General features: G+C 35.5%; 1 protein-coding gene across 4 annotated transcripts in view; it reads right to left on the reverse strand.

Annotated features, from left to right (window-relative positions):
- The window catches only part of NEXN (nexilin F-actin binding protein), a 44863-nt gene that overhangs the window by 19370 nt on the left and 10320 nt on the right, over positions 1–15173 (reverse strand). For 3 of the 4 annotated variants that reach the window (XM_081056761.1, XM_081056760.1, XM_081056762.1), the window contains exons 2-5: positions 3496–3574; positions 1894–2085; positions 1618–1696; positions 1384–1532 (exon numbers count right to left, since the gene is read on the reverse strand). In XM_081056761.1, the coding sequence (XP_080912887.1) occupies positions 1384–1532; positions 1618–1696; positions 1894–2085; positions 3496–3522 (447 nt within the window). In that variant the 5' untranslated portion in view covers positions 3523–3574. The remainder of the gene's footprint in view (positions 1–1383; positions 1533–1617; positions 1697–1893; positions 2086–3495; positions 3575–15173) is intronic. The other variant, XM_081056763.1, reaches the window with a different exon arrangement.

A 15173-nucleotide genomic window follows, 5' to 3' on the forward strand; every position in this document is an offset into this window, starting at 1 on the left:
GGGAAACTAAAATGGTTTCATGACAATTTTATCTATATGTATTATTATTTAGATGAAACATTAAGTAAGTATAGCCCACTTACCGTGTTTCCCCAAAAATAAGACCTAGCCAGACCATCAGCTGTAATGCGTCTTTTGGAGCAAAAATTAATATAAGACCCGGCCTTATATTATGTTAGGTAAGACCCGGTCTTATGTTATGATAGGTAAGACCAGGTCTTATAGTAAAATAAGACCAGGTCTTATATTTTTGCTCCAAAAGACGCATTGGAGCTGATGGTCTGGCTAGGTCTTATTTTTGGGGAAACACGGTACTTTGTACCAAGCACTGTTCTAAGTGCTTTGCATTTATTAACTCATGTAATCTTATTTATAACTCTAGGAGATAACAACCACTGTTATCTCATAAAACTCAAAACTTTATCATCTCTTTATCTTCCAAAGTAGATCAGGTTGAAGTACATAAACAATAAAACTGTCTTCTGTCATCTTTTCCAGTCTATGACTAGATAATTTATAATGTAAAACAAATATCAATATATTAAAGAATTTTTTTGAACTGATTAGCTCTTTATTTAAAATATGACTATTAGAACTTCAAGTTTATGTCATTATAATCACTAATCATTTTGAGAGATTAGCTTTTTCTGGAAATTAGATCAGATTCTTGAGCATTTTTAACTTACCAGCCTCTTAATTCTCATGCTCTGAACTAAAATATATGGGATTTGAAGTTCATTAACAGACTATATAAAATCACAATAATAATACTTTAATTCTAATTTGTCCTCTGTGGCTATGGGCATCAGTTATACAGAGGAAATGGCTGTCACACATTTGCTCTTTTCTGCTATTTCCATCCCCAACTTAAAAAAACAAAAACAACAACAACAAAAAACAAGTAAAGCTAGCTAATAATACCATTATTAAATAAAGTGTGATTTAATTGGTTTCAAATACTTGAGTAGGAAGATATGCTAAATATGCCTTAGTGTTTGATAATAACCAACAAGTGTTTATTGATTTCTATTAAAAGACCATTATTGTGTTAGGTGCTTGTGGGTGTGTGAAATTGCCTTCTTCATAAAATCTTCTAACATGTCAAGAAAAATAAAGAATGTGGACAGTGTAGGGAATATGGACAGAATGATAAGATGGTATATAACCAAAGTTATCTCAGTATTCAACCTTAAAATAGGCACAGTCTACCCTATTCTTCTAGACCTTTGATATTAAATATTTGTGCTTAAGATCTTTTCAAGTGAGCTGCTACTTAATAGGTTCACATTACATTAAAATATTTTAATGTTTAATAACAATGATTAGTTTTACTCTGTATAATTAGTTTCTGAAGCAAATACCAACTTAACATTTAGAGTGTACCTGCTCAGCCCTTTTTGCTAATTCACGTTGTATCTTCCTCTTTTCTAACATATCCTGCTCAATTCTGCGTTTTCGTTCCTCTTCTGTTCTCTTCCTTTGTTCCTCTTGTCTTTGTTTCTCCATTTCAGCAAATTTACCTTTAACAGTTCCTAAGAATATATAAAACATGCTTGATATTTTTCTATGTTTCCAGTTTTGCAATTTCATTCACAATTTACCCTTCAAATCTCTTACCTGTTAGCTTTGGAACATAAGCCTTTTCTACTTTAGAAGATACCTCTTCCTCATCATCAGAAGCAAGCATTTCTTTAATCTAGATGGTTAAATAAATGAATATGAGCATGTCACAAATTTAGACTAACATTATATGCAGAGTTTGAAATTAGCTTACAAATACAGAAAATTATTTTAATTATAGTTAATATGAAATGTGGTTAATGTGACTTATGCAATGTACATTTAAAAGATGAAAACGAATATTTGCACAAGAATGAAATAAAATGAAATAACCTCCTGCTTTCTCCTGTTCCATTCTCTCTCTCTAATATATTGTTCTTTTCTTCTTTGCTTTTCGTCTCTAGATCTCCTTTGATTTCTTTCTTCCCTGGCTCTCTGCATGGCTTCAAACTTATCCTTTACATCCCCTTTGCCAAGTTTTGGCACATAGGATTTTGGGACAGGTTTAGATGAAGAAAGCAGAATCTTCGTTAGAAGAAAATAAAGAGAAGAAAGTTAAAAAAAAAGATAGGAAGAAATTAGGTAAAGATAGATCAGAATAAGCAATATAAGAACTAATTATTGAAACAGAAAATAGAAATGAGTTTGAAACCTTTATCTGAACCACTGGAATCTGATTAGATAGTTTCCGAAGTTTAAATACAAAAAGAAGAAATTACAGAAAATATGAGAGTAAAAATTTTATAAATACATAGAAGAGAAGTCACATTAATAAGTGCATTCCACTGACACTGAAGGCTAGTAAAATATAAAAATTGAATACTGGATTCTAATTTAAAACAACCCGTATTTTATCATGCTACTCTATCACTTGCTTGAAAGATATCAAGGCTAAGTTCAATAAATTAAATGAAGTTGAAAGTAAAGCAGAAGTTCAGGTTTTAAAGTTTAAAGCCTACTTCACATGTTAACATTCTTGCTTGTTTCCATATCTAAGATGAGCAAACTGAAAGCCAGTCCTTTATTTCTCGTTTGTGGCTGAGGTGTGCCAGGATCTTTGTGATTAATATTGTTCCTGTTGCACTGCCTATCTAGAACTTTGAAGCCAACACTGAAAATGTTTAGAAGGCTGTATCATTTCAACTAGGGTGAGCTCTAAGAGAGAAATTCCCAAATGGCAAAAGAGCTTCCCAAAGGAGGAATGTGATAAAAGACTGGAGAAAAGATTCTCCTCCACTCTAAAACCAGGAAAGCAAATTATTTTCAAAGTTTTTGAAAATTAAGCTGATCTCTAAAAGAAGTTCCAGTAAATAAAATGTGTCTCGGAACACCAAATCCTTTCTCCTAATGTTAATGGCAAATTGCTTGATTAATCTGTGGCATACACAGCCTCTATTTTATTATGTACTTATGGTGTCATTGGCCATTTAAAGTTTTTTAAAATTTATAATTTTAGGGTGTCAGCATAGCTTGGAGTGAGATTTTTCTACTAGTACAACTCTCAGTAACTGCAGCCAAGAACCAGAAAATGGTAAGAAATTTTTTTATAGCTGCTGAAAGAAGTGCTAAGAAGGATCCTCACCTGAGAGTGAATTACAGCTTTCTCCTAAGAGTATAAATCAAATCTGTTTTTTAATACTGAAAAAATAACATCTAAAGTTATCAAGATATTAGAATTCTACTCAGATGCTAGCCAGCACATCCACTTCACTGTCATTCACAAATTTAATAACCGTGTTTCCCTTCATCGGAATCCAAGTCAAAATTCTGGGCCCAAGACCAGCCTATGAATTTCTTCTTAGGTTTTACATCTTGATACTATGGTATTAGGAACTTTCGTATATAACCTTTCCACCAAACAATTGCCCTTTTAGCAGTTCTACAGTCAACCTTATGTTTCCCCATTTTTTTTTTTTTTTAACTTTTGAGACTTACCTCAGCCTTTTGGGAAATATCATTCATGTTCCCTCTATGTGGTCTTGGAGTGATTATGAAGTCTTATATATTTTCGCACCTGAAAAAATATATGTGTTGAATAAAAATTTTAATAACTTAATTTTTAAAATATGGTATGCATTTTTGTAAACAGAAATAGCATGTTAGGGCCGGCCCAGTGGCTCAGGTGGTTAGAGCTCCATGCTCCTAACTCCGAAGGCTGCCGGTTCGATTCCCACATGGGCCAGTGGGCTCTCAACCACAAGGTTGCCAGTTCAATTCCTCGAGTCCCACAAGGGATGGTGGGCAGCGCCGCCTGCAACTAAAATTGAACACGGCACCTTGAGCTGAGCTGCCACTGAGCACCCAGGTGGCTCAGTTGTTGGTTGGAGAGCAGGCTCTCAACCACAAGGTTGCCGGTTCAACTCCCACAAGGGATGGTGGGCTGCGCTTCCTGCAACTAGCAACAGCAACTGGACCTGGAGCTGAGCTGTGCCCACAACTAAGATTGAAAGGACAACAACTTGACTTGGAAAAACGTCCTGGAAGTACACACTGTTCCCCAATAAAGTCCTGTTCCCCTTCCCCAATAAAAGTCTTAGAAAAAAAAAAAAGAAATAGCATGTTAATTGCTTCTTAAGAAATACTGACATAATCCAGGCAAGTAATAAATTGTGATAGCCCTCATCTCTTTTTCCCAAGATTTAGGGTCCAGAAGGAACAAGGTGCATGGTGTTAAAGGATTCTTGTAAGTTTATGGCCCAAAATAGCTTGTTGAATATATGAAGTGCACTTGAAAAGAATTCGTATTCTGCAATTATTGGGTGTAGTATTCTACAAATATCAACCAGCTCTAGGTGGTTGATAGTATTATTTAGATTTCTCTTTGCTATTTTTGTTTTGCCTAGTTCTATCAGTCTTCAATTATGTGGAATTGTCTATTTCTTTTAATTGTCATTTGTGTTTCATGTAATTTCAAACTCGTTTAAGTGCATATATATTATGATTGTAATATCGTCTCTTTGAATTGACCCTTTCGTCAGTATGAAATTTCCCTCTTCTTATCTCATTGTCTTGAACTTATCTGATATTAAAATAGCCACACCAGTTTGCATGGTATATACTTTTCTAGCTATTTATTTTCAACTACATCTTCTCATATGTAGTACATCCCTTAGACACAGCATGTAATTGGACATTGCCTTAAAAAAATCAATTCTGATAATATCTTTTAATTGCAGTGTTTGGCCTATTAACATTAAATGTAATTATGCATATGAATGGACTTAAGTCTACCATTTTAATGTTTGTCTCCTATGTGTCCCTCTTGTTTTTGTTCCTCTATTACTTTTTTTCCTGCCTACTTCTGGAGTAATTGAATACATTTTAGAGTTTTATTTTATCTATGGCTTAAAAAATACATATATACATTTTATAAAACAGCTTTACTAAGGTACAGTTGACACAGAATAAACTACACTTTTTTAAAGTGAACAGTTTTATAAGTTCTGACTTATGCATGTACCCACGACTCCATCACCACCAAGAGAATAACTATATACATTACCCCCCATAGTTTTCTGAGGCCCTTTGTCTCCCTCCTCCTCTTGTCTCTCCCAACCCCATTCCCAGGCAGATATGCTGTCACTGTAGATTTAAATTTTCTATAAAAGGAATCATGTAGTATGTACTCAATTGTCTGGCTTCTTTCACCCACCATAAGTATTTCGAGAGTCATCCATGTTGTTGCATATATCAATAGTTCATTTCTTTCCATTACTGAATATTATTTCATTGTATGACTATACCACAGTTTGTTAACCATCCATCTGTTGATGACAGCTGGGGACATTAGAATTGTTTCCAGACACTATTACAAATAAAGCTGTTATGAATATGTATGTACAAATATTTCTGTGTACATATGCTCTTTCATTTCTCATGGGTATATAAAGTATAATGGCTAGGCCTTATGGTAGATGTATGTTTAACTTTTTAAGAAACTGCCACGCTGTTTTCTAAGTGGTTGTACCATTTTACCTTCCCACCAACAGTGTATGAAATTATACTTTTCCTACATCCTCACCAACACTTGGTATGGTCTTCTTGATTTACGAGATATTATAAAGCTGTGTAGTGACATCACATTATGATTTTAATTTACATTTCCCTGATAACTATTAGGTTGGTGCAAAAGTAGTTGCGGTTTAAAAGGTTAAAAATAATTGCAAAAACCGCAATTACTTTGTATTGAACACCTTTTCACATGTATCATTTCTATCTGTAAAAATTCTTTAGTGGAAGTATGTATTTAAACCTTTTGCCCATTTTATCATTGGGTTGTTTATTTTTCCATTTTAAGTTTTGAGAATATATATTCTGGATATAAGCTATATCAGATACATGATTTGCAAACATTTCTCTCCCAGTTTTTGGCTTATTTTTTCATTTTCTTAACAGTGTCTTTTGAAGAGCATAAATTCTTCATTTTGATAAAGTCAATTTTATCAATATTTACTTTCATGGTTCATCCTTTTCGTGTTGTACTTGCCTAACCTACAATCGCAAAGAACTTATCCTAATTTTCTTCTAGAAGTTATATAGTTCTAGGTTTTTGCATTTAGGCTTTTGATCTATTTTGTGTTAATTTTTGTATATGATGCCAGTTCATTTTTTTTTTTATTTTTATTTTTTTACTGATATGGATAACAATTTTTTCCAGGACTACTTACTGAAAAAAAGTATTCTTTCTCCACTGAAATGCTTTTGCACCTTTGTCAAAATAAATTAACCATACATGTGTGGGTCTATTTCTGGACCCTCCATTCTGTTCCATCAATGTATTTGTTTCCTCGATGCCAATACCAGTTTCTTTTTCTCATCATCACTATGCCTTGATTAGTGTACCTTATAATCTTCAGTAGTGTACTTCATAACGAGCTTTAAAAAAAAGTAGTGTAATTTCACTTTCTTCTCTTTTTAAATATTATTTTCTTAAAATTTTATTAAAATATAACTAATATACAACACTATATTACTTTCCGGTGTACACCATAGTTATTCAACATTTATATACCTAAAGAAGTGACCACCATGGTAAGTCCAGCTACCATCTGACACTGTACCACACTATCACAATATTATTGACTACATTATCTATGCTAATATCAGGAGTGCAGCATAGTGGCTAGATATTTATATAATTTAAGAAGTGATCCCCCTAATTAGTCTAGTACCCACCTGGCGCTATGCACAGTTATTACCATATTATTGATTATATTCTCTATCTTTACATCATCATGACTACTAATTGGTACTTCTTGTATTAATTTGTACTAATTTGTTACAAATTGTAACCACCAATTTGTACTTATTAATTCCTTTTTCACCTCCCCTCAATCCCCCTCCCATCTGGCAACCATCAAAATGTTCTCTGTAGGTGAAATATGACATTTGTCTTTCACTGTCTAACTTACTAAGCACAATACCCTCTTGGTCCATCCATGTTGTCACAGATGGCAAGATTTCATTCTTTAATGGCTGAGTAATATTCCATTGTATATATGTACCACCTCTTCTTTATCCATTCAGCCATTCAGGGATACCCTGTTTGCCTTTATGTCTTGGCTATTGTAAATAACGTTACACTGAACGTGTGGACGAACACGTCCCCTCAAAGTAGAATTTTGGGTTTCTTCGGATAAATACCCAGAAGTGGGATTGTTGGATCCTTCTTTGTCTCTTGTTATAGCCTTTATTTTAAAGTCTATTTTTTCTGCTGTAAGTATTGCTACCCCAAATTTTGTTGTTGTTGTTTCCATTTGCATTAGCTGACTTTTTCCATCTTTACTTTCAGTCTGTGTAAGTCTCTTGTAGACAGTATGTGTATGGATCTTTATTCTTATCCATCCATTCAGCCACCCTATGTCTTTTAATTGGAACATTTAATCCATTTACATTTAAAGTAATTGTTCATAGATATGTATTTCCATTTTATTATTATTTTATTTATGTATGTATTTATTTATTTTTATTTTTTTGGTCTTAAAGACATCCCTCTAAGATTCCTTGTAATACTGGTTTGGTGGTGCTGAACTCCTTTAGCTTTTTCTTGTCTGGGAAGCTCTTTATTTGGCCTTCAATTCTAAAAGATAACTTCACTGGGTAATGTTGGTTGTATGTCCTTGCTTTACATCACTTTGAATATTTCCTGCCAGTCCCTTCTGACCTGCAAAGTTTCTGTTGCGAGTCAGACAGTTTTAAGGGAGCTCTGTTGTAGGTAACTAACTGCTTTTCTGTTGTTGATTTTAAGATTTTCTCTTTGTTTTTAACCTTTGACATTCTAATTATAATGTGTCTTGGTTTGGGTTCATCTTGTTTGGGACTCTATGCTCTTTCTGGGCTTGAATATCCATTTCCTTCACCAGGTTAGGGAAATTTTCCATCATTATTTTTGCAAATAGGTTTTCAATTCCTTGCTCTCTCTCTTCTCCTTCTGGTACCCCTGTGATGTGAATGTTGGTAAACTTGATATTGTCCCAGAGGCTCCGTAAACTGTCTTCATTTTTTTGGATTATTTTTTCTTTGTGCTATTCTGTTTGGATGTGTTCTGCTACCTTATCTTCTAAATTGCTGATTCAGTCCTCTACTTAATTTAATCTCTTGTTGATTCCCCATAATATATTCTTCTTTCAGTTATTGTATTCTTTATTTCTGACTGGTTCTTTCTTATGTTTCCTATTTCCATTTTTATGTTTCCTATCTCTTGTTGCAGTTCTCCCTGAGATCACTGAGCATCCTTATAACCAGTGTTTGGAACTCTGCATCTGCTAGGTTGCTTGTTTCCATTTTGTTTAGTTCTTTTTCTGGAGCTTTGTTCTGTTCTTTTATTAGGGACATGGTTTTTCTCTCCCCATTGTGGCTGCCTCCCTGTGTTTGTTTCTATATATTAGGTAGGGCTGCTATGCCTCCCAGTCTTAGTAGAGTAGCATTAGATAGTAGGTGTACTGCGGGTCCCAGTGGCCCAGTCACCCTGGCCACTAGAGCTGGGTGCTCCAAGTGTGTCCCTTTTGGTGAGTTGTGTATGTCCTCCTGTTATAGTTGAGCCTTGGTTGCTGTTTGCACATCCATTGGAGGGATTGAGCCTCAGGCTTATTAGTTGTGAGGACTGGTTGTGATTATAGTGAAGGAGCTGTTGTGGAAGGGCTGACCCTATGGACAGGATTCACGTTAGCAGGACTCTGGTGCCTGACAAGTTTGCCCTTTGGGTGTGTCATCCTTGGAGGTGGCTGGGTGATGCTCCAGCTCACTGGCTGTGCCAGCCTCATGGCCACCTGACAGGGGACCTGCTGCAGGCCAGCTTCAGTCCAGTCTGTGCGCTCCCCAGAGCCACCTGGCATGAGCCACAAAGCAATCTGCAGATGGCCGCCACCTGTGCTATGCTTGCAGGTACCTTGAGAGGCCAAGCTGCAAACTCAGGCTGGGTGCCACTGGTGCTGGGCTTAGGGTTGCTCAGCCAGAGGTATGGGACATGCCAAAGCCAGATGCTGCTTGATTGGGTTTTGTGAACCTTTGAGAGACTTTAGGAAATTCTGCAGCATGAGCCAAGGCAGGTGGTTTGCATGAAAAAGCCACAGGAAGCAGCTTGGGTGTGCCTGAAAGTTGGGTGAGGCGTGGTCTCAAAATCACCAGGGTGGAGCCAAGAGTATTAGCCAGGTAGCTGCAGACTCAGATATGACGTCTGCCTGCGTCTGCACGCAGGGAGGGGAAGGGCTCAACAAGATAAAAATGGCTTCCACCAGTTCTTCTGCCCAGACCTCATCCTGAGGCGAAACAACTCAGTTCCTCCCCATATGTCCCTGTCACCTCTCTAGCTGCTGCCCTAGTGCTGGAGCTCAGTGCAACTCCATCAGCAAGTAAGTCCATGTGCAGTCCCTTTAAGAGAATCACCTGGGACTCCAGCCACCCACCATCTCACTCAGCCCCAATCTCCGCTGGTTTTCACAATCAGAAATTATGGGGACTTCTCTCCCGGGCACTGGAATTCTGGGCTGGGGACCCTGGTATGGCGCTGGGACCCCTCACTTCTCTTGGGAGGACCTCTGCAGCTGAGATATCCTTGATTTTTAATGGTCATACGCAGGTGTGGGACCATCCTGTTCTGTGTCTCTGCCCCTCTTACCCGTCTAGAGATGGCTTCTGTATGTCCTTAGTTGTACGGCTTCAGTTCAGCAAAACTTCAGGTGAGTCTCACTGATGGTTATTCTGTAATTTAGTTGTCATTTTGGTGGTCGTGAGAGAAGGTAAGCACAGCGTTTATCTATTGTGCCATCTTGACTGGAATCCTGGACTTTGTTGTTTTTCAAAGTTGTTTTGGCTATCATTTGCATTCACATATACATTTTAGAATCAGATTGTCAATTTCTATAAAAATGCCTGCTAAGATTTTGATTGGGATTGCATTGAATCTGTAGATGGATTTGGGGAGAACTGACATATTAATAATATTGCGTCTTCTGATCTATGAATACAGTGTACCTCCCCATTTATTTACATCTATAATTTTGTCTCAGAAACGTTTTGTAGTTTTCAGTGTGCAGCTCTTCTATATCTTCTGTGAGTTTTATACCTAAATAATTTCATATTTGTTGATGCTACTGTAAATGTGTTGTTTTTAGATTTCAATTGATAATTGTGTTGCTAGTATATATAAATATAATTTATTTTTGTATTCTGATCTTATATCCTGCTGCCCTGCTAAAGTAACTTATTAGTTCCATTGGGTTGTTTTTTCCTTAGATTCCATAAGAGTTTCTACAGAGATAATTATATCATCTGTGACACAGTTCTTTTTCCTTTCCAATATGAATGTCTTTTATTTCTTTTTATGGCCTGACTGTACTAACTAGAACTTCCAGTACAATGTTAACTAGAAGTAGTGAGAGCAGACTTCTTTGCCTTGTTCCTGATCTTAGGGAGAAAATGTTCAGTCTTCCACTGTTAAGTATGATTTTGGCTATAGATTTTTCTTAGATGCCCTACATCAGATTAAGTTTCTTTCTATTCCTATGGTGCTAGAATAATTTCAAGAATGGATGTTGAATTTAATCTAATGCTTTTTCTGTGTCTATTAAGATAATCATATGGTTTTTGTTTTTATTATGGTGCATTACATTATTTTGAAATGTTAAATCAACTTTACATTCCTAGGATAAACTTCATTGGGTCAGGATGCATTATCCCTTTACCATAATGATAGATTCAGTTTGATAAAATTTGGTTAAGAAGTTTTGCGTCCATGTTTACAATGGATATTGGCCTGTAGTTTTATTTTGTTGTAATATATGCTTTTGTTAACAGAGTAATACTGCTCTCACAGAATGAGTTGGGAAATATTTAATTTTTTTGTAAGAGTTCATGTAGAATTGGTATTATTTTTTCCTTAAATGTTTGCAAGAACTTCCCAGTGAAGCCATCGGGGGTAAAGTTTTCTTTGTGAGAGGAGAAAATATGATGGGGGTGGGTGTGACATGATTCCATGTAACTATTAACAAGGTCCCAACTGTTGTTATTTAATAGGTCTGTGGGTGCTTATTATATTATTAACAACAATAATTACCTAATAAAAGCAGACCATGCATGGGTGAGAGTGTGTCATTAACCAAGGTTTATGAACAACGTAAGTCTATGTGCCTGAGATGAAAATAACAAATAACTCTAGTTCTGTTCTCTTACCTGAGCCATTATATCATATTTAGAGTTACCTATTAGATATTTCTTCTTACGTAAGCAGCAAAACCTACCCTTCATTCTCATAGCTTCTCAAACCTTAGAGCTATTTCTGGTTTATTCTTCTATATCTCCTAAATTTTAATAGATTGTCAAGATTTGTAAATTTTTCTTTTGAATTTGTTCTTATATATTACTTCACTATTTCCACTGCCCCCATACTAATACAAGCCTTCACCTCACATTTTGATAATCACAATTTGATAATAAAACCTAAATCCAAATTCCAACTGTTGCTTCCTACCTAGGATTAGAAAAGATAACATATATGAAAAACTCTAGAATAATACCTAACATTAGTAGGTATTAATAATTTTCATTAATTTTGTGACTCATGTTCTCCCTCTTCAGTAAAAATCTACATTTCCCTGCCAGTGAGCATACATTGACATATTATTTGTGTAATTTAAAAGAGAGATACTGAAGAGTATGAGGAAAATTTGAGCAATCTCATGTGGGATTATAGGGATTGATAGTTTTAGCTGAATTATTTGGCCAGACAGAACTTTAAAAAGTTCTTTTTTAAGAACTTTTTTCTTTTTTCCCCTGGTGAAATGAAAGAAAATTGTGTGGCTTGGTGACAGTAAAGAATTAGCCTGTCAAGAGTATTCCTGAAGGATAAATGAATCAGCCACCCCTCTTCATCTAATTAAAAAAAAAAAAATCTTCAAATTATAGCTTGACTTATTTATAGACTCAGAAAATAAGATTGATTTTTAAATTTACTATGAGTAAAACCACTTAAAATAGTTTTTAAATGTCATTTCAGTATTCTGAGCTTTCATTTTGAAAATTTGTGAAAATTTGAACATTACTAAACCTTACCTTGTTTGGTTAAAATATAAGCAAGTGATCCTTTGCTGACAGTTTGCTCTGTTCTGCATTTTGAGGATAAGATTTTAGCAAAAAAAGTTTATTAGCTTTTGTACAATGGAATTGTTTTCTAAGGTGTAGATTACAAACCAATAGAACGCATGTCTCTTAAATAGTTTTATGTCAGAGAAAATAATTTCAAAATCAAGCAGATAAATATTTATAGGATTCCTTTATAGAAGATGGGTCCCACTGACAGGCATGCTCATGTGTACAAAGAGACATATGCAAGAATGTTCATGGTAGCATTATTTATAAAAACCAAATGTGCCAAATAACCCAGATGCCTTTATAGATATTTTTATAAAAATGTGACTCTGCCTGGTAGAAACAACAGTGTATTTCAATTGCTAACTCTGTTGTCTTTCTGGGCTAAACCCAGGTTAAACGTATGAATTTGACTACATTTTGTTTAGTAACTTCACAGGAAAGAACTCTGTTCCACAGTCATTGATTGTATTGTCTTATCTAAACCCACTATCTCACTAACACATCCTTTGATCACAATATGAATAAAATTAATGATGAAAATAATTCAAGCTAACATTTATTGAGTCTTTACTATGTGCCAGGTAATGTGCCTAGTGGTTAACAAGCATTATTTCATTTACTCCCCACAATAATCCTTTAAGATAAATACTATTATCAAACCCTCTCTCAAAAATAAAATCCAAGCTCAATCATTTAAAATTTCTTAAAATATTAGTACAGGAATAATGTCTTGGAGTTTGTCTAATAAGATTTGAAGTCTTCTGTAAATTCTTACAAATGGGAAAACTGAAACTTAGAGCTAAGTCAAGTGACCTGCCAGCACCACACAATTAATGAGTGGTGGGCGTGGGATAAAAACAGGCAGACTGACTACAGTTGGCGTTCTTACCCATTGTATTATACTGATGCCAAAGTACAACGGGTGTGTGTGGCCGGGATAGGGGGTGGGAGGGGAATATCAACTAGTTTTTAAGGTTTTAATCCAATTATTTGAGAACCACAATTCTGAGCAGTAGAAATATGTTGGAAGCCAAAAAGGAATGATTGGTAGTATTCTCCACATTTAGTGAATTTGTAATCTTTAGCTGGCAACTGGCAGTAGAGCACTGTGCTGGGTAAGCCAGACATAGTATTTTGCCCCATGTGAGCAGCACAGAGTTTTTATTTAAGCAACTTTATTTCTTTTTAAATTGATTCATGCTAGCAGTTATTCTCTTAGAATTACTTGGAGTTAAGCAGAAACACAGAGTCAGGTTTTAAATGATTCTCAGGTACTGTTAGCTGATTTGTGGTTTAGAACTCATTTAGTGAACTCATTCATTTGTGACAAAGTCAGGGACTGTTTTGGTCTCTGGTTTTTAAAGTGCCAAGTCAACGACCTGCAAGTAGCTCTCCTATTATAATAAAGGACAGTTAGGAGTCACATAACAGCATTTACACGTATATCATTCTCCTGATTAAGGAAAACACCGAAATAGCTCATCATGCTGTTAAACTGCCAAAAGTACAGAAGATTTCTGAATTTCCTATCTAACAGAACATGATTTAACATTTGCTATTCCTAGAGTAACTAAATTCACTTTTAGTTGTATAATGACAGTGAGAATTTTGGTTTTATGAAGACTTTTAAAAGTACTAACTGATTCCAACAAAGTCATGCCATGGACTCTGAAATGTTCAAAAATTAGTCGTATGTCACACATTTTAGTGAATTTCAACACTAAATCATCAGTCCATCATGGAAGTACCTGTGGAAGGGAGTCACAGACGGTGACCTTTAGTCACAAAATGGAGCCATAATGCTCTCTAAACTGTAGCTGAAAATTTTCAGTTACCTTAACCCCTCTCCTTTTTGTCTCCTACTACCCTATCTCCATCTTCACTCAACAATGCTCTAAATACTTATGCTCTTCCTTCTAAAAGTCCACAATCACCTTCGATTCTGCCTAAAATGTCTCCCTCTCTTATATCAGCCAACTAGGGACCATGCATTGGACTAAATAATAGCTGCTCAATATGTAAATGATCATAATTATATGTGGTGAAATGGGTATTATAACGTTTAAAAAATTCAGAACAAATGGCATATACAGGTTCAATCTTGTACCTTTTCATAAGCTCTCATACAAAAATTTACAAACCCTTGCATTTTTCAATTTGACAAAAAGTTAATTCAACATAATTTGAAACCATCCAAACTACTCTATTACAACTTTTGTTGCTTAAAGACCTTTGTAGCAAAATATTCAAAATTATAAACATACCCTAAAAATAATTTCTCCATTAATTATTGATTTTTCAAAGACATTAAGAAGACAGTGATATTAGAAGCACTGAAGTTAGAGCCAGAAAATTTGGATTAGAGTTTCTGTTAGGTAGTTTATTAGATGTACGGTCTTGGACAAACCAGGTAACTTCTGTGAACATCAGTCTTATATATAAATTAGGCATTGTATATGATTTTCTCATTACATTGCCAACTAAAATGGATAGTTCCCTCCTAAACTTCACTGCTACATCTGCCACCCTTGGTCACTCCTTCATTTGGGAAATCCTCCTTGCTTGGCTCCATTCTCTCCCTTTGCTTTCCTGTCTCTGACCATTCCTTGTCTGTCTCCTTTGAGGGCTTCTTTGTCTCTCTCTGCTTAGATGTGTTTGCCCCAGATTCCAGTCATTGTTCTTTTCTTCTCTCTCTACACTTTTTCTTCAGTGTTTTAATGCACTTTGGTAGTTTAAATTACCTCGTTAGCCTCATCTCTCTCTACATGTCCCTCCCACTCTTCCACCTATACTGAAATACCAGCATACCTGAAGCCTTTGCACTGATAGCTCCCTCAGCTTCATGTTCTGCCCATTCCCTTAATCCCTTAGCTAACTCCTCCTCTTCCTTTAGTTCTTAAATTATCACTTTTCTCCAGGAAGCCTTCTTTGACTCTACAAGACTGGGTTAGGTTCTTCATGTGTGTTTCCCCATGCTTACCTGGATTGTAGCATTTCCCACAGTGTATGATAATGACACCTCCTTT

The sequence above is a fragment of the Rhinolophus hipposideros genome (assembly GCF_964194185.1).
Source record: "Rhinolophus hipposideros genome assembly, chromosome: 8".
Taxonomy (NCBI): domain Eukaryota; kingdom Metazoa; phylum Chordata; class Mammalia; order Chiroptera; family Rhinolophidae; genus Rhinolophus; species Rhinolophus hipposideros.